Here is a 26,291-nt window from a genome sequence, read left to right as displayed (position 1 = left end):
GTGGGCTAAGACGCTGCCACTGTCATCTGAGGGTTGTGAGTTCATATCCTAGGACTTGCTGCTTACCTTTAGCAGTTCTGGTTTGATTTTAGTCAGCTGTTAGCACTCATAAAGTCTGTTCAAACACATACACGTTTTCTCCAGTAGAAGAGTTTCGAGTAGTCCGGTGGACTAAGGGTCTGTTTCTCTGATCTGAGGAACTGTGGGTTTGAATCCCAGAGAATGCAGTTGGACTCTGATTTTAGCTGGCTGTGCTCTCTCTTAAAGTCAGTTAAAATACATTCAAGTTGGCAGTGTAAGCTTGGCTCCAAGTAGTCCACTGGACTGAGGTACTGTTGCTATGGTATGTGGTTTGTGGGTTCAAATCCCAAAACAGGCATTTGGAGTTTCACTTTAGTCAGCTGTGCTCTCTCTTAAAGTCTGTTAAAATACAAGTACACAGTCTAGTACTGTCCCAGTGTGGTCCAGTGGACTAAGGTGCTTCTGCTGTGCTCAGAGGATTGTGGGTTTAAATCCCAGGATGTGCTGCTTGTCTGCAGCAGTTGAAGTCTGATTTTAGTCAGCTGTGCTCGCTCCTACAGTCTATACAAATACATACAAGTGTGACATGCAATAAGCTGCCTGGGTGGTGCAGGGGAATAAGGCACTGTCTCTATGGCTACAGCAGCAGCAGCACCTTTTTCCACTGCACCACCCATGGCTCCTCTTGTCATTCACTTGTATGTACTTGAACATACTTTAAGAGATGGAGAGCAATAACCGCTAGCTAAAATCAGACTGAAGCAAAGAGCATGCTATAGGAACTGAACCCACAATTTGCAGATCATAACAGCAACGTTTTACTCCACTGGACCACACAGGAGTCACAATGTGTGACAAACTTGTATGCATTTGAACAGACTTTGAGAGACAGAGAGATAAAATCTTGACAGACCAGTCTGACCCAGGATACAAACCAGCACCCTTTAGATTACAGTAGCCACACTCTATTTCACTGGACCACACAGGACTCATGTTGCAAGGCACACATGTGTGCATTTGAACAGACTTTGAGAGAGAGAGAGCACAGCTCACTAAAAGTCAGGCTGCAGCTACCAAACAGCATGCCCTGGGATTTGAACCCACAATCTTCAGGTAACAGTAACTGTGCCTTATTCCTGTGGACCACCCATTGCTCCTCCTGTGCTTCATACTTCATACTCTTCCTCTCTCCCCAGACTTTTAGTCAGCTGTGCGCTCTCTTAAAGTCTGTTCAAATACATACAAGCAACGCTGTCCTTCTGTGGTCCAGTGGACTAAGACACTTCAGCTGTGGTCTGAAGATTGTGGGTTCAAGTCACTTGGCATGCTGCTTACCTTCAGCAATTGGAGTCTAATTTTAGTCAGCTGTGCTCTCTCCTAAAGTCTGTTCAAATACATACAAATACACCAAGCATCAATGTCCCCGTGTGGTGCAGTAGGCTAAGACCCGTCTGCTTTGATCTGGAGATTGTGGGTTCAAATCCCCTCCCATGCTGCTTCCCTTCAGCAGTTGGAGTCTAACTTTAGTCAGCTGTGTGCTCTCTTAAAGCCTGTTCAAATACTTACAAATACACCAAGCTCTGTTATCCCTGTGTGGTCCAGTGGACTAAAACACTTTTGCTGTGGTCTGAAGAGTGTGGGTTAAAATCCCGTGGCATGCAGTTGGAGTCTAATTTTAGTCAGCTGTGCGCTCTCTTAAAGTCTGTTCAAATACATACAATTACGCCAAGCAACATTGTCCATCTGTGGACCAGTGGACTAAGGCACTTCAGCTGTGGTCTGAAGATTGTGGGTTCAAATCTCTTCACATGCAGCTTGCCTTCGGCAGTTGGAGTAGAATTTTAGTCAGCTGTGCGCTCTATTAAAGCCTGTTCAAATACATACAAATACGCCATGCAGCGCTGTTCCTGTGTGGTGCAGTGGGCTAAGGCACTTCTGCTGTGTTCTGAAGATTGTGGGTTCAAATCCTGTGGAAAGCCTCTTGCTTTCAGCACTTGGAGTAGACTTTTAGTCAGCTGTGCGCTCTATTAAAGCCTGTTCAAATACATACAAATACGCCATGCAGCGCTGTTCCTGTGTGGTGCAGTGGGCTAAGGCACTTCTGCTGTGTTCTGAAGATTGTGGGTTCAAATCCTGTGGAAAGCCTCTTGCTTTCAGCACTTGGAGTAGACTTTTAGTCAGCTGTGCGCTCTCTTAAAGTCTGTTCAAATACATACAAGTACGCCAAACGTCACCGTCCTTCTGTGGTCCAGTGGACTAAGGCACTTTAGCTGTGGTCTGAGGGTTGTGGGTTCAAATCCCATGGCGTGCAGCTTGCCTTCGGCAGTTGGAATAGAATTTTAGTCAGCTGTGCGCTCTCTTAGAGCCTGTTCAAATACATACAAGTACGCCAAGCAACATTGTCCTTCTGTGGACCAGTGGACTAAGGCACTTCAGGTGTGGTCTGAAGATTGTGGGTTCAAATCTCTTGACATGCAGCTTGCCTTCGGCAGTTGGAGTAAAATTTTAGTCAGCTGTGCTCTCTCTTAAAGTCTGTTCAAATACATACAAGTGTGACATATAAAAGGGCCCCTGGGTGGTGCAGTGGAACAAGGCACTGTAGCTGTGGTGTGACAGTTGTGGGTTCAAACCCCAGGGCATGCTGTTTGGCAGCTGCTGTCTGGTTTTATCCAGCTGTGCTCCCCACAAAAGGAGGCAGGATGGGAGGCCTGGGTCAGACTGCATGCCATCAGTAGCAGCAGCTAGAGAGCAACCCTGGCAGAGAGGTGGGATGGCACCACAGGGGGAGGGGCATCACATGCCAGGTAAGCTACACGTAAGTGACCTGATTGTCCAACCAACAGCAAAGTTAGACATGATTACACAGCTCCCCAAGGTACACACCTGACCTTGAGAAACTGTGTAATCATGTCTAACCTTACTAAGTTAATTAAACAGTCACATACATATTCTTTACAGACTTTAAGAAACATTTTAATAAAATAACACCCCACCCACCTTAACCAGGACTCAAACCCACAACCTTCTGCTAACAGCACTAGTGCCTTAGCCCACTGCACCACCCAGCACTCTTAGCACACCACATACTTGTATGGGTATTTGAACAGACTTTGAGAGAGCACAGCAAATTAAAAACATAATACAGGTGCTAAAGCACACCCTGTGATTTGAACCTCCAACCTTCAGCTCACAGCACAAGTGTTTTATCCCATTGCACCATTCAGGACTCACAGCGCACAACCTACTTGTATGGGTATTTGAACTTTGAGATTTAACTTTGAGAGAGCAAAGCTAAGAAAAACCACACCACCACTGCAGCACACCCTGGGGTTTGAACCTACAACCCTCAGATCACAACACCAGACCTTAACCCACTAGGCCACCCAAGACTCAAAGCTCATGCCATACTTGTATGTATTTAAACATACTTTGAGAGAGAAAACAGCACAATAAAGTCAGACTTCATGATGTGCAATTTGTACCTGCAACCTTCAGCTCACAGCACAAGCGACTTATGCCACTAGACCACATAGGGCTCAGAGCACTTAGCATACTTGTATGTATTTAAACATCCTTTGAGAAAGAGAGAGCGAGCTAGAGAGAAGAGCTAGCTAAAAACACACTCCGGCTGCTGAAGCACACCAAGGGATTTGAACCTACAACCTTCAAATCACAACAGCAAGGCCTTAACCCACTAGGCCACCCAGGGCTCCAAGTGCGTGACATACTTGTATGTATTTAAACATTCTTTGAGAGAGAGCGAGAGCGAGCGAGAGAGAACAGCTAGCTAAAAACATAAGACAGCTGTTCAAGTTTGAACCTACAACCTCCGGCTCACATAACAAGCACCTTTTTCCTCTGGACCACCCAGCCCTCTGGCAAGGCGGCATTCCTGTATGCATTTGAACAGACTTTGAGAGAGAGAGAGTGCACAGCAAGCTAAAATCAGACCGCAGCAAACAGCATGCTCTTGGAATCGAACCAACGACCTTCGGAAGACAACACCCATGCTTTAGTCCACTGGACCAGCCAAGATACATAACAAGTTGCATGTTACCACATTTGAACAGACTTTCAGAGAGAGAGAGAGAGAGAGAGAGAGAGAGAGAGAGAGAGAGAGAAAGAGAGAGAGCACAGCTCACTAAAAGTCAGGCTGCAGCTGCCAAACAGCATGCCCTGGGATTTGAACCCTCAAATTTTATATGTCAGCAGCAGTGCCTCAGTCCTCTGGACCACCCACAGCCCTTCCTACTGGTCATTCTTGTATGTATTTGAACATACTTTAAGAGATGCAGAGCGATAACAGCTAGCTAAAATCAGACTACTGCATAAAGCACGCTCTGGGATTTGAACCCCAAGGCTTCAGATCCAGTCAGTCACGTCTTACTCCACTGGACCACCCAGGACTCCGAGTACAACGCATACTTCTTATGTATTTGAACATACTTTGAGAGAGAGCAGCAGTAGCTAAAATCAGACTGCAACAAAGAGCATTCTTCAGGACTTGAACCCACAGCGTTCAGATCCCTGCTGTCATGCACTATTCCACTAGACCATCCAGGCTTCCGAGTGCAGCTCGCACTTTTGAACAGACTTTGAGAGAAAGCACAGAGCTAGCACCCCCCTCTCTGTCCCTCCCCATTCTCTCTCTCCTTCCCCCCCCCACCACCCCCACCACCCCCTCTCTCTCCCTCTCCCCCCACCATATCACCCCCTCTCCCACCCACCCCATCACCCCCTCTCCCTCACCCCCCTCTCACTCCCCCCACCCCATCACCCCCGTCTCCCTCACCCCCTCTCTCCCTCTCCCCCACCCCACCACCCCCCTCCCCTTCTCCCCCCACCCCATCACCCCCTCTCCCTCATCCCCCTCTCTCTCTCCCTCACCCCCTCTCTCCCTCATCCCCCTCTCTCCCCCTACCCCCACCACCCCCCTCTCCCCCCTCCCCTTCTCCCCCCTCTCTCCACCTCCTCCCCCCCTCTCTCCCCCTACCCCCACCACCCCCTCTCCCCCCTCCCCTTCTCCCCCCTCTCTCCACCTCCTCCCCCCCTACCCCACCACCCCCCTCTCCCCTTCTCCCACCTCTCTCCACCTCCTCTCCCCCCTACCCCACCACCCCCTCATCCCCTCTCTCTCTCCCCTCTCTTTCCCTCCTTCCCCCCACTCTCCCCCTACCCCCTCTCTCCCCCTACCCCCCACCACCCCCTCTCCCTTCCCCCCTCCCCCCAACTCTCTCTCTTCCCCCTTTCTCCCCCTCCCCCTTCCCCCTTCCTCTCTTTTCTCTCTAACCCCTCTCTCCCTTTCTCTCACCCCTACCGACCCTCCCTGCTCCCTCTTCCTCCCCTCACTCTCTGCCTCTCCCTCCTCTGACACCAATACGCTTGGCGCTACTGTCCCTATGTGGTGCAGTGGACTAAGACACTTCTGCTGTGGTCTGAAGATTGTGGGTTCAAATCCCGTGGCGTGCAGCTTCCTTTAGCAGTTGGAGTCTGATTTTAGTCAGCTGTGCTCGCTCTTAAAGCCTGTTCAAATACATACAAATACACCAAGCACTACTGTCCCTGGGTGGGGCAGTGGGCTAAGGCCCACTTGCTTTGATCCAAAGGTTGTGGGTTCAAATCTCTTCACATGCTGCTTCTCTTCAGCAGTTGGAGCCTAACTTTAGTCAGCTGTGTGCTCTCTTAGAGCCTGTTCAAATACATGCAAATACACCATCTAGCATTGTCCCTGTGTGGTGCAGCGGACTAAGATACTTTAGCTGCGGCCTGAAGAGTGTGGGTTCAAATCCTGTGGTATGCAGCTTGCCTTTAGCAGTTGGAGTCTAATTTTAGTCAGCTGTGCTCTCTCTTAAAGTCTGTTAAAATACATACAAATACGCCATGCAGCGCTGTCCCTGTGTGGTGCAGTGGGCTAAGGCACTTCTGCTGTGTTCTGAAGATTGTGGGTTCAAATCCTGTGGAAAGCACCTTACTTTCAGCAGTTGGAGTAGACTTTTAGTCAGCTGTGCGCTCTCTTAAAGTATGTTCAAATACATACAAGTACGTCAAGCGACACTGTCCTTCGGTGGTCCAGTGGACTAAGGCACTACAGCTGTGAACTGAAGGTTGTGGGTTCAAATCTCTTGACATGCAGCTTGCCTTCGGCAGTTCAAATAGAATTTTAGTCAGCTGTGCGCTCTATTAAAGCCTGTTCAAATACATACAAATACGCCATGCAGCGCTGTCCCTGTGTGGTGCGGCGGGCTAAGACACTTCTGCTGTGTTCTGAAGAGTGTGGGTTCAAATCCTGTGGAAAGTACCTTGCTTTCAGCAGTTGGAGTAGACTTTTAGTCAGCTGTGCTCTCTCTTAAAGTCTGTTCAAATACATACGAATACACCACTCACCAGTGTCCCTGTGTGGTGCAGTGGGCTAAGGCCCATCTGCTTTCGTCCGAAGGTTGTGGGTTCAAATTCCTTCACATGCTGCTTCTCTTCAGCAGTTGGAGTAGAATTTTAGTCAGCTGTGCTCTCTCTTAAAGCCTGTTCAAATACATACAAGTCCGCCAGGCAACACTGTCCTTCTGTGGTCCAGTGGACTAAGGCGCTTCAGCTATGGTCTGAAGATTGTGGGTTCAAATCTCTTGACATGCAGCTTGCCTTCGGCAGTTGGAGTAGAATTTTAGTCAGCTGTGCTCTCTCTTAAAGTCTGTTCAAATACATACAAGTGTGACATATAAAAGGGCCCCTGGGTGGTGCAGTGGAACAAGGCACTGTAGCTGTGGTGTGACCATTGTGGGTTCAAACCCCAGGGCATGCTGTTTGGCAGCTGCTGTCTGGTTTTATCCAGCTGTGCTCCCCACAAAAGGAGGCAGGATGGGAGGCCTGGGTCAGACTGCATGCCATCAGTAGCAGCAGCTAGAGAGCAACCCTGGCAGAGAGGTGGGATGGCACCACAGGGGGAGGGGCATCACATGCCAGGTAAGCTACACGTAAGTGACCTGACTGTCCAACCAACAGCAAAGTTAGACATGATTACACAGCTCCCCAAGGTACACACCTGACCTTGAGAAACTGTGTAATCATGTCTAACCTTACTAAGTTAATTAAACAGTCACATACATATTCTTTACAGACTTTAAGAAACATTTTAATAAAATAACACCTCACCCACCTTAACCAGGACTCAAACCACAACCTTCTGCTAACAGCACTAGTGCCTTAGCCCACTTGCACCACCCAGCACTCTTAGCACACCACATACTTGTATGGGTATTTGAACAGACTTTGAGAGAGCACAGCAAATTAAAAACATAATACAGGTGCTAAAGCACACCCTGTGATTTTGAACCTCCAACCTTCAGCTCACAGCACAAGTGTTTTATCCCATTGCACCATTCAGGACTCACAGCACACAACCTACTTATATGGGTATTTGAACTTTGAGATTTAACTTGAGAGAGCAAAGCTAAGAAAAAACCACACCACCACTGCAGCACACCCTGGGGTTTGAACCTACAACCCTCAAATCACAACACCAGGCCTTAACCCACTAGGCCACCCAAGACTCAAAGCTCACGCCATACTTGTATGTATTTAAACATACTTTGAGAGAGAAAACAGCACAATAAAGTCAGACTTCATGACGTGCAATTTGTACCTGCAACCTTCAGCTCACAGCACAAGCGACTTATGCCACTAGACCATTCCTGTATGCATTTGAACAGACTTTGAGAGAGAGAGAGAGAGTGCACAGCAAGCTAAAATCAGACCGCAGCAAACAGCATGCTCTTGGAATCGAACCAACGACCTTCGGATTACAACACCCATGCTTTAGTCCACTGGACCAGCCAAGATACATAACAAGTTGCATGTTACCACATTTGAACAGACTTTCAGAGAGAGAGAGAGAGAGAGAGAGAGAGAGAGAGAGAGAGAGAGAGAGAGAGAGAGAGAAAGAGAGAGAGCACAGCTCACTAAAAGTCAGGCTGCAGCTGCCAAACAGCATGCCCTGGGATTTGAACCCTCAAATTTTATATGTCAGCAGCAGTGCCTCAGTCCTCTGGACCACCCACAGCCCTTCCTACTGGTCATTCTTGTATGTATTTGAACATACTTTAAGAGATGCAGAGCGATAACAGCTAGCTAAAATCAGATTACTGCATAAAGCACGCTCTGGATTTGAACCCCAAGGCTTCAGATCCAGTCAGTCACGTTTTACTCCACTGGACCACCCAGGACTCCGAGTACACTGCATACTTCTTATGTATTTGAACATACTTTGAGAGAGAGCAGCAGTAGCTAAAATCAGACTGCAACAAATAGCATTCTTCGGACTTGAACCCACAGTGTTCAGATCACTGCTGTCATGCACTATTCCACTAGACCATCCAGGCTTCCGAGTGCAGCTCGCTCTTTTGAACAGACTTTGAGAGAAAGCACAGAGCTAGCACCCCCCTCTCTGTCCCTCCCCATTCTCTCTCTCCTTCCCCCCCCACCACCCCCACCACCCCCTCTCTCTCCCTCTCCCCCCACCATATCACCCCCTCTCCACCCACCCCATCACCCCTCTCCCTCACCCCCCTCTCACCCCCCCACCCCATCACCCCCGTCTCCCTCACCCCCTCTCCCCCACCCCACCACCCCTCTCCCCTTCTCCCCCCACCCCATCACCCCTCTCCCTCATCCCCCTCTCTCTCTCCCTCACCCCCTCTCTCCCTCTCCCCCCACCCCACCATCCCTCTCCCTCATCCCCCTCTCTCCCCCTACCCCCACCACCCCTCTCCCCCCTCCCCCCCACCACCCCCTCTCCCTCCCCCCCTCCCCCCAACTCTCTCTCTTCCCCCTTTCTCCCCCTCCCCCCTCTCCCTTCCTCTCTTTCCTCTCTAAACCCTCTCTCCCTTTCTCTCACCCCTACCGACCCTCCCTGCTCCCTCTTCCTCCCCTCACTCTCTGCCTCTCCCTCCTCTGACACCAATACGCCTGGTGCTACTGTCCCTATGTGGTGCAGTGGACTAAGACACTTCTGCTGTGGTCTGAAGATTGTGGGTTCAAATCCCGTGGCGTGCAGCTTCCTTTAGCAGTTGGAGTCTGATTTTAGTCAGCTGTGCTCTCTCTTAAGTCTGTTCAAATACATACAAATACACCAAGCACTACTGTCCCTGGGTGGGGCAGTGGACTAAGGCCCACTTGCTTTGATCCAAAGGTTGTGGGTCAAATCTCTTCACATGCTGTATCCCTTCAGCAGTTGGAGTCTGATTTTAGTCAGCTGTGCTCTCTCTTAAAGTCTGTTAAAATACATACAAATACGCCATGCAGCGCTGTCCCTGTGTGGTGCAGTGGGCTAAGGCACTTCTGCTGTGTTCTGAAGATTGTGGGTTCAAATCCTGTGGAAAGCACCTTACTTTCAGCAGTTGGAGTAGACTTTTAGTCAGCTGTGCGCTCTCTTAAAGTCTGTTCAAATACATACAAGTACGTCAAGTGACACTGTCCTTCGGTGGTCCAGTGGACTAAGGCACTATAGCTGTGGACTGAAGGTTGTGGGTTCAAATCTCTTGACATGCAGCTTGCCTTCGGCAGTTCGAATAGAATTTTAGTCAGCTGTGCGCTCTATTAAAGCCTGTTCAAATACATACAAGTACGCCATGCAGCGCTGTCCCTGTGTGGTGCAGTGGGCTAAGGCACTTCTGCTGTGTTCTGAAGAGTGTGGGTTCAAATCCTGTGGAAAGTACCTTGCTTTCAGCAGTTGGAGTAGACTTTTAGTCAGCTGTGCTCTCTCTTAAAGTCTGTTCAAATACATACGAATACACCACTCACCAGTGTCCCTGTGTGGTGCAGTGGGCTAAGGCCCATCTGCTTTCGTCCGAAGGTTGTTGGTTCAAATTCCTTCACATGCTGCTTCTCTTCAGCAGTTGGAGTAGAATTTTAGTCAGCTGTGCGCTCTCTTAAAGCCTGTTGAAATACATACAAGTACGCCAAACAACATTGTCCTTCTGTGGTCCAGTGGACTAAGGCACTTCAGCTGTGGTCTGAAAATTGTGGGTTCAAATCTCTTAACATGCAGTTGGAGTAGAATTTTAGTCAGCTGTGCTCTCTCTTAAAGCCTGTTCAAATACATACAAGTCCGCCAGGCAACACTGTCCTTCTGTGGTCCAGTGGACTAAGGCGCTTCAGCTGTGGTCTGAAGATTGTGGATTCAAATCTCTTGACATGCAGCTTGCCTTCGGCAGTTGGAGTAGAATTTTAGTCAGCTGTGCTCTCTCTAAAGTCTGTTCAAATACATACAAGTGTGACATATAAAAGGGCCCCTGGGTGTGCAGTGGAACAAGGCACTGTAGCTGTGGTGTGACCATTGTGGGTTCAAACCCCAGGGCATGCTGTTTGGCAGCTGCTGTCTGGTTTTATCCAGCTGTGCTCCCCACAAAAGGAGGCAGGATGGGAGGCCTGAGTCAGACTGCATGCCACCAGTAGCAGCAGCTAGAGAGCAACCCTGGCAGAGAGGTGGGATGGCACCACAGGGGGAGGGGCATCACATGCCAGGGTAAGCTACACATAAGTGACCTGACTGTCCAACCAACAGCAAAGTTAGACATGATTACACAGTTCCCCAAGGTACACACCTGACCTTGAGAAACTGTGTAATCATGTCTAACCTTACTAAGTTAATTAAACAGTCACATACATATTCTTTACAGACTTTAAGAAACATTTTAATAAAATAACACCTCACCCACCTTAACCAGGACTCAAACCCACAACCTTCTGCTAACAGCACTAGTGCCTTAGCCCACTGCACCACCCAGCACTCTTAGCACACCACATACTTGTATGGGTATTTGAACAGACTTTGAGAGAGCACAGCAAATTAAAAACATAATACAGGTGCTAAAGCACACCCTGTGATTTGAACCTCCTACCTTCAGCTCACAGCACAAGTGTTTTATCCCATTGCACCATTCAGGACTCACAGCACACAACCTACTTATATGGGTATTTGAACTTTGAGATTTAACTTTGAGAGAGCAAAGCTAAGAAAAACCACACCACCACTGCAGCACACCCTGGGGTTTGAACCTACAACCCTCAAATCACAACACCAGGCCTTAACCCACTAGGCCACCCAAGACTCAAAGCTCACGCCATACTTGTATGTATTTAAACATACTTTGAGAGAGAAAACAGCACAATAAAGTCAGACTTCATGATGTGCAATTTGTACCTGCAACCTTCAGCTCACAGCACAAGCGACTTATGCCACTAGACCACATAGGGCTCAGAGCACTTAGCATACTTGTATGTATTTAAACATCCTTTGAGAAAGAGAGAGCGAGCGAGAGAGAAGCGCTAGCTAAAAACACACTCCGGCTGCTGAAGCACACCAGGGATTTGAACCTACAACCTTCAAATCACAACAGCAAGGCCTTAACCCACTACGCCACCCAGGGCTCCAAGTGCTTGACATACTTGTATGTATTTAAACATTCTTTGAGAGAGAGCGAGAGCGAGCGAGAGAGAACAGCTAGCTAAAAACATAAGACAGCTGCTTAAGTTTGAACCTACAACCTCCGGCTCACATAACAAGCACCTTTTTCCTCTGGACCACCCAGCCCTCTGGCAAGGCGGCATTCCTGTATGCATTTGAACAGACTTTGAGAGAGAGAGAGTGCACAGCAAGCTAAAATCAGACCGCAGCAAACAGCATGCTCTTGGAATCGAACCAACGACCTTCGGAAGACAACACCCATGCTTTAGTCACTGGACCAGCCAAGATACATGACAAGTTGCATGTTACCACATTTGAACAGACTTTCAGAGAGAGAGAGAGAGAGAGAGAGAGAGAGAGAGAGAGAGAAAGAGAGAGAGCACAGCTCACTAAAAGTCAGGCTGCAGCTGCCAAACAGCATGCCCTGGGATTTGAACCCTCAAATTTTATATGTCAGCAGCAGTGCCTCAGTCCTCTGGACCACCCACAGCCCTTCCTACTGGTCATTCTTGTATGTATTTGAACATACTTTAAGAGATGCAGAGCGATAACAGCTAGCTAAAATCAGACTACTGCATAAAACACGCTCTGGGATTTGAACCCCAAGGCTTCAGATCCAGTCAGTCACGTCTTACTCCACTGGACCACCCAGGACTCCAAGTACAACGCATACTTCTTATGTATTTGAACATACTTTGAGAGAGAGCAGCAGTAGCTAAAATCAGGCTGCAACAAATAGCATTCTTCAGGACTTGAACCCACAGTGTTCAGATCACTGCTGTCATGCACTATTCCACTAGACCATCCAGGCTTCCGAGTGCAGCTCGCACTTTTGAACAGACTTTGAGAGAAAGCACAGAGCTAGCACCCCCCCTCTCTGTCCCTCCCCATTCTCTCTCTCCTTCCCCCCCCACCACCACCCCCTCTCTCTCCCTCTCCCCCCACCATATCACCCCCTCTCCCACCCACCCCATCACCCCCTCTCCCTCACCCCCCTCTCACTCCCCCCCACCCCATCACCCCCGTCTCCCTCACCCCCTCTCTCCCTCTCCCCCACCCCACCACCCCTCTCCCCCCTCTCTCCCCCTACCCCCACCACCCCCTCTCCCCCCTCCCCCCTCTCTCCACCTCCTCCCCCCCTCTCTCCCCCTACCCCCACCACCCCCTCTCCCCCCTCCCCTTCTCCCCCCTCTCTCCACCTCCTCCCCCCCTACCCCACCACCCCCCTCTCCCCTTCTCCCACCTCTCTCCACCTCCTCTCCCCCCTACCCCACCACCCCCTCATCCCCTCTCTCTCTCCCCTCTCTTTCCCTCCTTCCCCCCACTCTCCCCCTACCCCCTCTCTCCCCCTACCCCCCACCAACCCCTCTCCCTTCCCCCCTCCCCCCAACTCTCTCTCTTCCCCCTTTCTCCCCCTCCCCCCCTCCCCCTTCCTCTCTTTCCTCTCTAACCCCTCTCTCCCTTTCTCTCACCCCTACCGACCCTCCCTGCTCCCTCTTCCTCCCCTCACTCTCTGCCTCTCCCTCCTCTGACACCAATACGCCTTGCGCTACTGTCCCTATGTGGTGCAGTGGACTAAGACACTTCTGCTGTGGTCTGAAGATTGTGGGTTCAAATCCCGTGGCGTGCAGCTTCCTTTAGCAGTTGGAGTCTGATTTTAGTCAGCTGTGCTCTCTCTTAAAGTCTGTTCAAATACATACAAATACACCAAGCACTACTGTCCCTGGGTGGGGCAGTGGGCTAAGGCCCACTTGCTTTGATCCAAAGGTTGTGGGTTCAAATCTCTTCACATGCTGCTTCTCTTCAGCAGTTGGAGCCTAACTTTAGTCAGCTGTGTGCTCTCTTAGAGCCTGTTCAAATACATGCAAATACACCACCCAGCATTGTCCCTGTGTGGTGCAGCGGACTAAGATACTTTAGCTGCGGCCTGAAGAGTGTGGGTTCAAATCCTGTGGTATGCAGCTTGCCTTTAGCAGTTGGAGTCTAATTTTAGTCAGCTGTGCTCTCTCTTAAAGTCTGTTAAAATACATACAAATACGCCATGCAGCGCTGTCCCTGTGTGGTGCAGTGGGCTAAGGCACTTCTGCTGTGTTCTGAAGATTGTGGGTTCAAATCCTGTGGAAAGCACCTTACTTTCAGCAGTTGGAGTAGACTTTTAGTCAGCTGTGCGCTCTCTTAAAGTATGTTCAAATACATACAAGTACGTCAAACGACACTGTCCTTCGGTGGTCCAGTGGACTAAGGCACTACAGCTGTGAACTGAAGGTTGTGGGTTCAAATCTCTTGACATGCAGCTTGCCTTCAGCAGTTGGAGTAGACTTTCAGTCAGCTGTGCTCTCTCTTAAAGTCTGTTCAAATACATACGAATACACCACTCACCAGTGTCCCTGTGTGGTGCAGTGGGCTAAGGCCCATCTGCTTTCGTCCGAAGGTTGTGGGTTCAAATTCCTTCACATGCTGCTTCTCTTCAGCAGTTGGAGTAGAATTTTAGTCAGCTGTGCGCTCTCTTAAAGCCTGTTGAAATACATACAAGTCCGCCAGGCAACACTGTCCTTCTGTGGTCCAGTGGACTAAGGCGCTTCAGCTGTGATCTGAAAATTGTGGGTTCAAATCTCTTGACATGCAGCTTGCCTTCGGCAGTTGGAGTAGAATTTTAGTCAGCTGTGCTCTCTCTTAAAGTCTGTTCAAATACATACAAGTGTGACATATAAAAGGGCCCCTGGGTGGTGCAGTGGAACAAGGCACTGTAGCTGTGGTATGACAGGTGTGGGTTCAAACCCCAGGGCATGCTGTTTGGCAGCTGCTGTCTGGTTTTATCCAGCTGTGCTCCCCACAAAAGGAGGCAGGATGGGAGGCCTGGGTCAGACTGCATGCCATCAGTAGTAGCAGCAGCTAGAGAGCAACCCTGGCAGAGAGGTGGGATGGCACCACAGGGGGAGGGGCATCACATGCCAAGTAAGCTACACATAAGTGACCTGACTGTCCAACCAACAGCAAAGTTAGACATGAGTACACAGTTCCCCAAGGTACACACCTGACCTTGAGAAACTGTGTAATCATGTCTAACCTTACTAAGTTAATTAAACAGTCACATACATATTCTTTACAGACTTTAAGAAACATTTTAATAAAATAACACCCCACCCACCTTAACCAGGACTCAAACCCACAACCTTCTGCTAACAGCACTAGTGCCTTAGCCCACTGCACCACCCAGCACTCTTAGCACACCCCATACTTGTATGGGTATTTGAACAGACTTTGAGAGAGCACAGCAAATTAAAAACATAATACAGGTGCTAAAGCACAGCCTGTGATTTGAACCTCCAACCTTTAGCTCACAGCACAAGTGTTTTATCCCATTGCACCATTCAGGACTCACAGCACACAACCTACTTGTATGGGTATTTGAACTTTGAGATTTAACTTTGAGAGAGCAAAGCTAAGAAAAACCACACCACCACTGCAGCACACCCTGGGGTTTGAACCTACAACCTTCAAATCACAACACCAGGCCTTAACCCACTAGGCCACCCAAGACTCAAAGCTCACGCCATACTTGTATGTATTTAAACATACTTTGAGAGAGAAAACAGCACAATAAAGTCAGACTTCATGATGTGCAATTTGTACCGGCAACCTTCAGCTCACAGCACAAGCGACTTATGCCACTAGACCACATAGGGCTCAGAGCGCTTAGCATACTTGTATGTATTTAAACATCCTTTGAGAAAGAGAGAGCGAGCGAGAGAGAAGAGCTAGCTAAAAACACGCTCCGGCTGCTGAAGCACACCAAGGGATTTGAACCTACAACCTTCAAATCACAACAGCAAGGCCTTAACCCACTAGGCCACCCAGGGCTCCAAGTGTGTGACATACTTGTATGTATTTAAACATTCTTTGAGAGAGAGCGAGAGCGAGCGAGAGAGAACAGCTAGCTAAAAACATAAGACAGCTGTTCAAGTTTGAACCTACAACCTCCGGCTCACATAACAAGCACCTTTTTCCTCTGGACCACCCAGCCCTCTGGCAAGGCGGCATTCCTGTATGCATTTGAACAGACTTTGAGAGAGAGAGAGTGCACAGCAAGCTAAAATCAGACCGCAGCAAACTGCATGCTCTTGGAATCGAACCAACGACCTTCGGATTACAACACCCATGCTTTAGTCCACTGGACCAGCCAAGATACATAACAAGTTGCATGTTACCACATTTGAACAGACTTTCAGAGAGAGAGAGAGAGAGAGAGAGAGAGAGAGAGAAAGAGAGAGAGCACAGCTCACTAAAAGTCAGGCTGCAGCTGCCAAACAGCATGCCCTGGGATTTGAACCCTCAAATTTTACATGTCAGCAGCAGTGCCTCAGTCCTCTGGACCACCCACAGCCCTCCCTACTGGTCATTCTTGTATGTATTTGAACATACTTTAAGAGATGCAGAGCGATAACAGCTAGCTAAAATCAGACTACTGCATAAAGCACGCTCTGGGATTTGAACCCCAAGGCTTCAGATCCAGTCAGTCACGTTTTACTCCACTGGGCCACCCAGGACTCCGAGTACAACGCATACTTCTTATATATTTGAACATACTTTGAGAGAGAGCAGCAGTAGCTAAAATCAGACTGCAACAAAGAGCATTCTTCAGGACTTGAACCCACAGTGTTCAGATCACTGCTGTCATGCACTATTCCACTAGACCATCCAGGCTTCCGAGTGCAGCTCGCACTTTTGAACAGACTTTGAGAGAAAGCACAGAGCTAGCACCCCCCTCTCTGTCCCTCCCCATTCTCTCTCTCCTTCCCCCCCCACCACCCCCACCACCCCCACCACCCCCTCTCTCTCCCTCTCCCCCCACCATATCACCCCCTCTCCCACCCACCCCATCACCCCCTCTCCCTCACCCCCCTCTCACTCCCCCCCACCCCATCACCCCCGTCTCCCTCACCCCCTCTCCCCCACCCCACTCCCCTTCTCCCCCCACCCCATCACCCCCTCTCCCTCATCCCCCTCTCTCTCTCCCTCACCCCCTCTCTCCCTCTCCCCCCACCCCACCACCCCTCTCCCTCATCCCCCTCTCTCCCCCTACCCCCACCACCCCCTCTCCCCCCTCCCCCTACCCCCCACCACCCCCTCTCCCTTCCCCCCTCCCCCCAACTCTCTCTCTTCCCCCTTTCTCCCCCTCCCCCCTCTCCCTTCCTCTCTTTCCTCTCTAACCCCTCTCTCCCTTTCTCTCACCCCTACCGACCCTCCCTGCTCCCTCTTCCTCCCCTCACTCTCTGCCTCTCCCTCCTCTGACACCAATACGCTTGGCGCTACTGTCCCTATGTGGTGCAGTGGACTAAGACACTTCTGCTGTGGTCTGAAGATTGTGGGTTCAAATCCCGTGGCGTGCAGCTTCCTTTAGCAGTTGGAGTCTGATTTTAGTCAGCTGTGCTCTCTCTTAAAGTCTGTTCAAATACATACAAATACACCAAACACTACTGTCCCTGGGTGGGGCAGTGGACTAAGGCCCACTTGCTTTGATCCAAAGGTTGTGGGTTCAAATCTCTTCACATGCTGCTTCCCCTCAGCAGTTGGAGTCTGATTTTAGTCAGCTGTGTGCTCTCTTAAAGTCTATTAAAATACATACAAATACGCCATGCAGCGCTGTCCCTGTGTGGTGCAGTGGGCTAAGGCACTTCTGCTGTGTTCTGAAGATTGTGGGTTCAAATCCTGTGGAAAGCACCTTACTTTCAGCAGTTGGAGTAGACTTTTAGTCAGCTGTGCGCTCTCTTAAAGTATGTTCAAATACATACAAGTACGTCAAGCGACACTGTCCTTCGGTGGTCCAGTGGACTAAGGCACTACAGCTGTGAACTGAAGGTTGTGGGTTCAAATCTCTTGACATGCAGCTTGCCTTCGGCAGTTCGAATAGAATTTTAGTCAGCTGTGCGCTCTATTAAAGCCTGTTCAAATACATACAAGTACGCCATGCAGCGCTGTCCCTGTGTGGTGCGGCGGGCTAAGACACTTCTGCTGTGTTCTGAAGAGTGTGGGTTCAAATCCTGTGGAAAGCCCCTTATTTTCAGCAGTTGGAGTAGACTTTTAGTCAGCTGTGCACTCTCTTAAAGTCTGTTCAAATACATACAAGTACGTCAAGCAACACTGTCCTTCTGTGGTCCAGTGGACTAAGGCACTACAGCTGTGGACTGAAGGTTGTGGGTTCAAATCTCTTGACATGCAGCTTGCCTTCGGCAGTTCGAATAGAATTTTAGTCAGCTGTGCGCTCTATTAAAGCCTGTTCAAATACATACAAGTACGCCATGCAGCGCTGTCCCTGTGTGGTGCGGCGGGCTAAGGCACTTCTGCTGTGTTCTGAAGAGTGTGGGTTCAAATCCTGTGGAAAGTACCTTGCTTTCAGCAGTTGGAGTAGACTTTTAGTCAGCTGTGCTCTCTCTTAAAGTCTGTTCAAATACATACGAATACACCACTCGCCAGTGTCCCTGTGTGGTGCAGTGGGCTAAGGCCCATCTGCTTTCGTCCGAAGGTTGTGGGTTCAAATTCCTTCACATGCTGCTTCTCTTCAGCAGTTGGAGTAGAATTTTAGTCAGCTGTGCGCTCTCTTAAAGCCTGTTGAAATACATACAAGTACGCCAAGCAACGTTGTCCTTCTGTGGTCCAGTGGACTAAGGCGCTTCAGCTGTGGTCTGAAGATTGTGGGTTCAAATCTCTTAACATGCAGTTGGAGTAGAATTTTAGTCAGCTGTGCTCTCTCTTAAAGCCTGTTCAAATACATACAAGTCCGCCAGGCAACACTGTCCTTCTGTGGTCCAGTGGACTAAGGCGCTTCAGCTGTGGTCTGAAGATTGTGGGTTCAAATCTCTTGACATGCAGCTTGCCTTCGGCAGTTGGAGTAGAATTTTAGTCAGCTGTGCTCTCTCTTAAAGTCTGTTCAAATACATACAAGTGTGACATATAAAAGGGCCCCTGGGTGGTGCAGTGGAACAAGGCACTGTAGCTGTGGTGTGACAGTTGTGGGTTCAAACCCCAGGGCATGCTGTTTGGCAGCTGCTGTCTGGTTTTATCCAGCTGTGCTCCCCACAAAAGGAGGCAGGATGGGAGGCCTGGGTCAGACTGCGTGCCATCAGTAGCAGCAGCTAGAGAGCAACCCTGGCAGAGAGGTGGGATGGCACCACAGGGGGAGGGGCATCACATGCTAGGTAAGCTACACATAAGTGACCTGACTGTTCAACCAACAGCAAAGTTAGACATGATTGCACAACTCCCCAAGGTACACACCTGACCTTGAGAAACTGTGTAATCATGTCTAACCTTACTAAGTTAATTAAACAGTCACATACATATTCTTTACAGACTTTAAGAAACATTTTAATAAAATAACAGCTCCCCCCCTTAACCAGGATTCAAACCCACAACCTTCTGCTAACAGCACTAGTGCCTTAGCCCACTGCACCACCCAGCACTCTTAGCACACCACATACTTGTATGGGTATTTGAACAGACTTTGAGAGAGCACAGCAAATTAAAAACATAATACAGGTGCTAAAGCACACCCAGTGATTTGAACCTCCAACCTTCAGCTCACAGCACAAGTGTTTTATCCCATTGGACCATTCAGGACTCACAGCACACAACCTACTTGTATGGGTATTTGAACTTTAAGATTTAACTTTGAGAGAGCAAAGCTAAGAAAAACCACACCACCACTGCAGCACACCCTGGGGTTTGAACCTACAACCCTCAGATCACAACACCAGACCTTAACCCACTAGGCCACCCAAGACTCAAAGCTCATACCATACTTGTATGTATTTAAACATACTTTGAGAGAGAAAACAGCACAATAAAGTCAGACTTCATGATGTGCAATTTGTACCGGCAACCTTCAGCTCACAGCACAAGCGACTTATGCCACTAGACCACATTGGGCTCAGAGCGCTTAGCATACTTGTATGTTTTTAAACATCCTTTGAGAAAGAGAGAGCGAGCGAGAGAGAAGAGCTAGCTAAAAACACACTCTGGCTGCTGAAGCACACCAATGGATTTGAACCTACAATCTTCAAATCACAACAGCAGGGCCTTAACCCACTAGGCCACCCAGGGCTCCAAGTGCGTGACATACTTGTATGTATTTAAACATCCTTTGAGAGAGAGAGAGAGCGAGCGAGAGAGAACAGCTAGCTAAAAACATAAGACAGCTGCTCAAGTTTGAACCTACAACCTCCGGCTCACATAACAAGCACCTTTTTCTTCTGGACCACCCAGCCCTCTGGCAAGGCAGCATTCCTGTATGCATTTGAACAGACTTTGAGAGAGAGAGAGTGCACAGCAAGCTAAAATCAGACCGCAGCAAACTGCATGCTCTTGGAATCGAACCAACGACCTTCGGATTACAACACCCATGCTTTAGTCCACTGGACCAGCCAAGATACATAACAAGTTGCATGTTACCACATTTGAACAGACTTTCAGAGAGAGAGAGAGAGAGAGAGAGAGAGAGAGAGAGAGAGAGAGAGAAAGAGAGAGAGCACAGCTCACTAAAAGTCAGGCTGCAGCTGCCAAACAGCATGCCCTGGGATTTGAACCCTCAAATTTTATATGTCAGCAGCAGTGCCTCAGTCCTCTGGACCACCCACAGCCCTTCCTACTGGTCATTCTTGTATGTATTTGAACATACTTTAAGAGATGCAGAGCGATAACAGCTAGCTAAAATCAGACTACTGCTTAAAGCACGCTCTGGGATTTGAACCCCAAGGCTTCAGATCCAGTCAGTCACGTTTTACTCCACTGGACCACCCAGGACTCCAAGTACAACGCATACTTCTTATGTATTTGAACATACTTTGAGAGAGAGCAGCAGTAGCTAAAATCAGACTGCAACAAAGAGCATTCTTCGGGACTTGAACCCACAGTGTTCAGATCACTGCTGTCATGCACTATTCCACTAGACCATCCAGGCTTCCGAGTGCAGCTCGCACTTTTGAACAGACTTTGAGAGAAAGCACAGAGCTAGCACCCCCCTCTCTCTCCCTCACCCCCTCTCTCCCTCTCCCCCCACCCCACCACCCCTCTCCCTCATCCCCCTCTCCCCCCTCCCCTTCTCCCCCCTCTCTCCACCTCCTCCCCCCCTCTCCCCCCCTACCCCACCACCCCCCCTCTCCCCTTCTCCCCCCTCTCTCCACCTCCTCCCCCCTCTCCCCCCTACCCCACCACCCCCCTCTCCCCCTCATCCCCTCTCTCTCTCCTCTCTCTTTCCCTCCTTCCCCCCACTCTCCCCCTACCCCACCGCCCCCCTCTCCCCCTCGCTCTCCTTCCCCCTTCTCCCCCCTCTCTCCCCCTCCCCCACCACCCCCCTCTCCCCCTCATCCCCTCTCTCTCCCTTCTCTTTCCCTCCTTCCCCCACTCTCCCCCCTACCCCCCCACCACCCCCTCTCCCTTCCCCCTCCCCCCAACTCTCTCTCTTCCCCCTTTCTCCCCCCCCCTCTCCCTTCCTCTCTTTCCTCTCTAACCCCTCTCTCCCTTTCTCTCACCCCTACCGACCCTCCCTGCTCCCTCTTCCTCCCCTCACTCTCTGCCTCTCCCTCCTCTGACACCAATACGCCTTGCGCTACTGTCCCTCTGTGGTGCAGTGGACTAAGACACTTCTGCTGGTCTGAAGATTGAGGGTTCGAGTCCCGTGGCGTGCAGCTTCCTTTAGCAGTTGGAGTCTGATTTTAGTCAGCTGTGCTCTCTCTTAAAGTCTGTTAAAATACATACAAATACGCCATGCAGCGCTGTCCCTGTGTGGTGCGGCGGGCTAAGGCGCTTCTGCTGTGTTCTGAAGAGCGTGGGTTCAAATCCTGTGGAAAGTACCTTGCTTTCAGCAGTTGGAGTAGACTTTTAGTCAGCTGTGCTCTCTCTTAAAGTCTGTTCAAATACATACGAATACACCACTCACCAGTGTCCCTGTGTGGTGCAGTGGGCTAAGGCCCATCTGCTTTCGTCCGAAGGTTGTGGGTTCAAATTCCTTCACATGCTGCTTCTCTTCAGCAGTTGGAGTTGAATTTTAGTCAGCTGTGCGCTCTCTTAAAGCCTGTTGAAATACATACAAGTCCGCCAGGCAACACTGTCCTTCTGTGGTCCAGTGGACTAAGGCACTTCAGCTGTGGTCTGAAGATTGTGGGTTCAAATCTCTTGACATGCAGCTTTCCTTCAGCAGTTGGAGTAGAATTTTAGTCAGCTGTGCTCTCTCTTAAAGTCTGTTCAAATACATACAAGTGTGACATATAAAAGGGCCCCTGGGTGGTGCAGTGGAACAAGGCACTGTAGCTGTGGTGTGACAGTTGTGGGTTCAAACCCCAGGGCATGCTGTTTGGCAGCTGCTGTCTGGTTTTATCCAGCTGTGCTCCCCACAAAAGGAGGCAGGATGGGAGGCCTGGGTCAGACTGCATGCCATCAGTAGCAGCAGCTACAGAGCAACCCTGGCAGAGGTGGGATGGCACCACAGGGGGAGGGGCATCACATGCCAGGTAAGCTACACACAAGTGACCTGACTGTTCAACCAACAGCAAAGTTAGACATGATTACACAGCTCCCCAAGGTACACACCTGACCTTGAGAAACTGTGTAATCATGTCTAACCTTACTAAGTTAATTAAACAGTCACATACATATTCTTTACAGACTTTAAGAAACATTTTAATAAAATAACACCCCACCCACCTTAACCAGGATTCAAACCCACAACCTTCTGCTAACAGCACTAGTGCCTTAGCCCACTGCACCACCCAGCACTCTTAGCACACCACATACTTGTATGGGTATTTGAACAGACTTTGAGAGAGCACAGCAAATTAAAAACATAATACAGGTGCTAAAGCACACCCTGTGATTTGAACCTCCAACCTTCAGCTCACAACACAAGTGTTTTATCCCATTGGACCATTCAGGACTCACAGCACACAACCTACTTGTATGGGTATTTGAACTTTGAGATTTAACTTTGAGAGAGCAAAGCTAAGAAAAACCACACCACCACTGCAGCACACCCTGGGGTTTGAACCTACAACCCTCAGATCACAACACCAGGCCTTAACCCACTAGGCCACCCAAGACTCAAAACTCATGCCATACTTGTATGTATTTAAACATACTTTGAGAGAGAAAACAGTACAATAAAGTCAGACTTCATGATGTGCAATTTGTACCTGCAACCTTCAGCTCACAGCACAAGTGACTTATGCCACTAGACCACATAGGGCTCAGAGCACTTAGCATACTTGTATGTATTTAAACATCCTTTGAGAAAGAGAGAGCGAGCGAGAGAGAAGAGCTAGCTAAAAACACACTCCGGCTGCTGAAGCACACCAAGGGATTTGAACCTACAACCTTCAAATCACAACAGCCGGGCCTTACCCCACTAGGCCACCGAGGGCTCCAAGTGCATGACATACTTGTATGTATTTAAACATCCTTTGAGAGAGAGAGCGAGCGAGAGAGAACAGCTAGCTAAAAACATAAGACAGCTGTTCAAGTTTGAACCTACAACCTCCGGCTCACATAACAAGCACCTTTTTCCTCTGGACCACCCAGCCCTCTGGCAAGGCAGCATTCCTGTATGCATTTGAACAGACTTTGAGAGAGAGAGAGTGCACAGCAAGCTAAAATCAGACCGCAGCAAACAGCATGCTCTTGGAATCGAACCAACAACCTTTGGATCACAATATCCATGCTTTAGTCCGCTGGACCAGGAAGGATACATGCTCTGGGATTTGAACCCAAAGGCTTCAGATCCAGTCAGTTTCGCTTTCTCCACTGGACCACCCAGGACTCCTGAGGATTGTGGGTTGACATAGAGTCTGCTTTTAGTCAGCTGTGCTCTCTCTCAAAGTCTGTTCAAATACATTCAAGTTTGTACCTCCAATTTGGCTCCATGTAGTCCGGTGGGCTAAGGTACCGTTGCTATGTTAAGTGGGTTGTGGGTTCAAATCCCAGAGCATTTTAGTCAGCTGTGCTCTCTCTTAAAGTCTGTTAAAATACATACAAGTACCCAGTGCTGCTGTGCCCCTGTGTGATCCAGTGGACTAAGGTGCTTCTCCTGTGATCTGAGGATGGTTGGTTCAAATCCCATGACATGCCTTCAGCAGTTGGAGTCTGATTTTAGCTAGCTGTGCTCTCTCTTAAAGTCTGTTAAAGTATGGAATGCAGCCTTGTCCTTGTGTGGTACAGTGGGATAAGACACTGTGATCTGAGGATTGTGGGTTCAAATCCCAAGACATAGAGTCTGCTTTAAGTCAGCTGTGCACTCTCTTAAAGTCTGTTCAAATACATACAAGTGTGACCTATAAGCAGAGCCCTGTGTGGAGGCGCAGTGGCACAAGGCACTGTCACTATGATGTGAGGATTGTTGGTTCAAACCTCAGGGCATGCTGTTTTCCAGGTGCTGGGTGTTACGGTGGACTAAAGCTCTATAGACACCAGTGACACTGTACTGGAGTGATGTGGGCAAAACATAAGCTCTCTCAGGGCGCCAGCTAGCAGCATGACTGGGATTTGAACCAGCAAAACCTCTGGTCATAGTGACAGCACCTTTAGTCCACTGAACCGCTCAGGGCCCACACAGACCTCTATCATGGGTGTTCATATCCTTTAAGTTGCCCAAACAGCTGTAAAGAAACACACACTGCAACACTCCTCCAAAATCAAAACCTGGAGACGTTCCAGTGTAGACTAGGTTCAGGCTGGCGAATCAACTGTGGAGGAAATGGGAAACAGTTTTTTTGTGATTAGTGTGTAAGGATGTTCTCCGTTCTTCAGGACACTACAACAAGTGTGCAATGTAGGGCACACTGATTGGGACACAGCCAGGCTCATTTTTCTCCCTGTTCTTCTTCTCCAGATCTACCCAGACGAGGGCCACTTCCTCCACTCGGAGGGCTCCCGGCAGCACCTGAGCCAGTCGCTCGTCAACTTCTTTGAGGTGTGTTTCAGGCCGCCAGAGATCGTGAGCGAAGAGGAGCTGGAGCAGGAGAACGAGGATGACGGTTAAACACCATCAACAGCAACAACAAAAAAAAAAACAGCAACCCACCAACACTCCCTCAGAGCCAAGCGCAGGCCAGCTTATAGCCCAATATGCAAACTGTCCCCCCTCCCCCCAACCAGAACTCCTGCATCCTCATGATAATCGTCTGCATCATCTCCGTCTCAGATGGGTCATCCTGAACATCTGCATGGACCTGAGCCCTTCACCTTTCCTCTGCCGAGTGAGCTGAGGAGCTGAACCCAGCGAGTCCTCTTCGCCCGCCTTCCGCCAATGAATCACCTGGTCGAGCGCCCTTGTGTGAACTGAGAGGGGATGTAATAGCACAATAGATAGATATATATATATAGATTATACACTGAGGGCAGAAGTGGCAAAGAAGTGGAAATACCATTTGAAGAAATCCATCAGCTACCATTCCCCCCCCCCCCGGTGATACGTTTCAGTGTGCGTTCAGTTACAGAGCTCATAAAAGGTCCTTTTGTTGGGATGTAAAGGAGTCGGAGCGTTTGTTCATTTGTCCTTCTGATCTAATCATGTGGAACTTCTTGTTCGGTCCAGTATCTGTTACAGTACAGTAGCTTTAAATTGATATTTAGTAATAAACGGCCCGAAAGCAGCTTTTCCGAATTAGGGCCTTAACATAGTATTCTGTTCAGTGGTGAATGGGTCGGCTTAGAAATCGATGTGGTTTTAAACTCGTTCTGATTAGTTCATCCAGCTGAGGAACCCGCAGAATCCGAGGTCATCATTTTAGTCACTGTGCCTTACTGGAGTAAAGCTGTACAAGATGGGCTGTCCGTCAAGTCTTTAACATAAAATATATATGAATAAAAATAGGGAAATTTTTACATTGTGGAAAAGCAGAACACGAAGAACCGTGTGGGAGAACCCTGCCAGTGCGTCTTATCTGGACCTGCTAGAATCGCAGTCTTTTTGGCTGTAGAGAAACAGTGAATTTTAAATTCAGCTTCCGTGGTCAGGTAAACGCTTTCCTTCTTTCATATCGATCGCCTGTGAACTCGTCTGAAAGGTCCTCGAGGCACATTTTGTACAGATGATCCCGTTTCCTTTATTACCTTCTGATTTGGCATGCTGGCGAATTAAGAACTGCTCTTTATTTGATTCTCCTTTTTGTTGGTTATTAAAATTAAATATCTATTTAAGTGTTGTATTTCTGACCGCTTGAATGTCCTTCTGTGGTTCCACTTTAAATGTACCGTCGTGAGCGAAATCCTGTCTTGTCTGCAGATGTACAAATGTGTAAATTACAATTGTTCGGGTCCCTCCTGTGTGTAAGTTGTACATAAAGCATTTTGAAAGCTTTCGTTTTGTCTATTTGTGCTGTTTGTTTGTTTGTTTTTTAACCGGTTCTACTAGACAGGGAGAAGAACCACTTTTCAGACAGAACAAAAGAACAGTGCTCCTACAGGGGAACTCCAGCAGTCCTCTTGTGCCATCTAGTGGTGGAAAACGGTTTTAACAAAATCAGCTTGCTGAGCTGAAGTGAGCAATCATTTTAAGATTTGTACCAGATTACCAAGCCCCCCCCCCCCCCCCGTCACTCAAAAACCTTGTATGTCCATTCTTTTATTTTTCCCCCGCATTTTGACGTAATATGAATCTGACTGGGTTTTTTTTTTACATTGTCCAAATTTATTGATGAATGGACCAATAAAAATGCTCCAAACACAACTTCCACTGAAAGTTAGGTTTTCTTCTTTTCCAGTAAAGCTGCTGTTTTGAAGATACAAGGTTTTTGTATGACACCAATATAATGTTTGTGGCTTTAAG

At 48.9% G+C, this 26,291-nt stretch overlaps 1 protein-coding gene across 2 annotated transcripts in view; it reads left to right on the top strand.

The window, feature by feature from the left end:
• dpp6b (dipeptidyl-peptidase 6b) overlaps nt 1–25,825 on the top strand; it is a 148,252-nt gene extending 122,427 nt beyond the window's left edge. For both annotated transcript variants that reach the window (XM_072688447.1, XM_072688448.1), the window contains exon 26: nt 24,354–25,825. In XM_072688447.1, coding sequence (XP_072544548.1) covers nt 24,354–24,503 — 150 coding nt within the window. In that variant the 3' untranslated portion in view covers nt 24,504–25,825. The remainder of the gene's footprint in view (nt 1–24,353) is intronic.
• The last annotated feature ends 466 nt before the right edge of the window (nt 25,826–26,291 follow it).

This window comes from Salminus brasiliensis, chromosome 9 (assembly GCF_030463535.1).
Source record: "Salminus brasiliensis chromosome 9, fSalBra1.hap2, whole genome shotgun sequence".
Lineage (NCBI taxonomy): Eukaryota > Metazoa > Chordata > Actinopteri > Characiformes > Bryconidae > Salminus > Salminus brasiliensis.
This window is presented reverse-complemented; position numbering and strand designations above follow the sequence as displayed.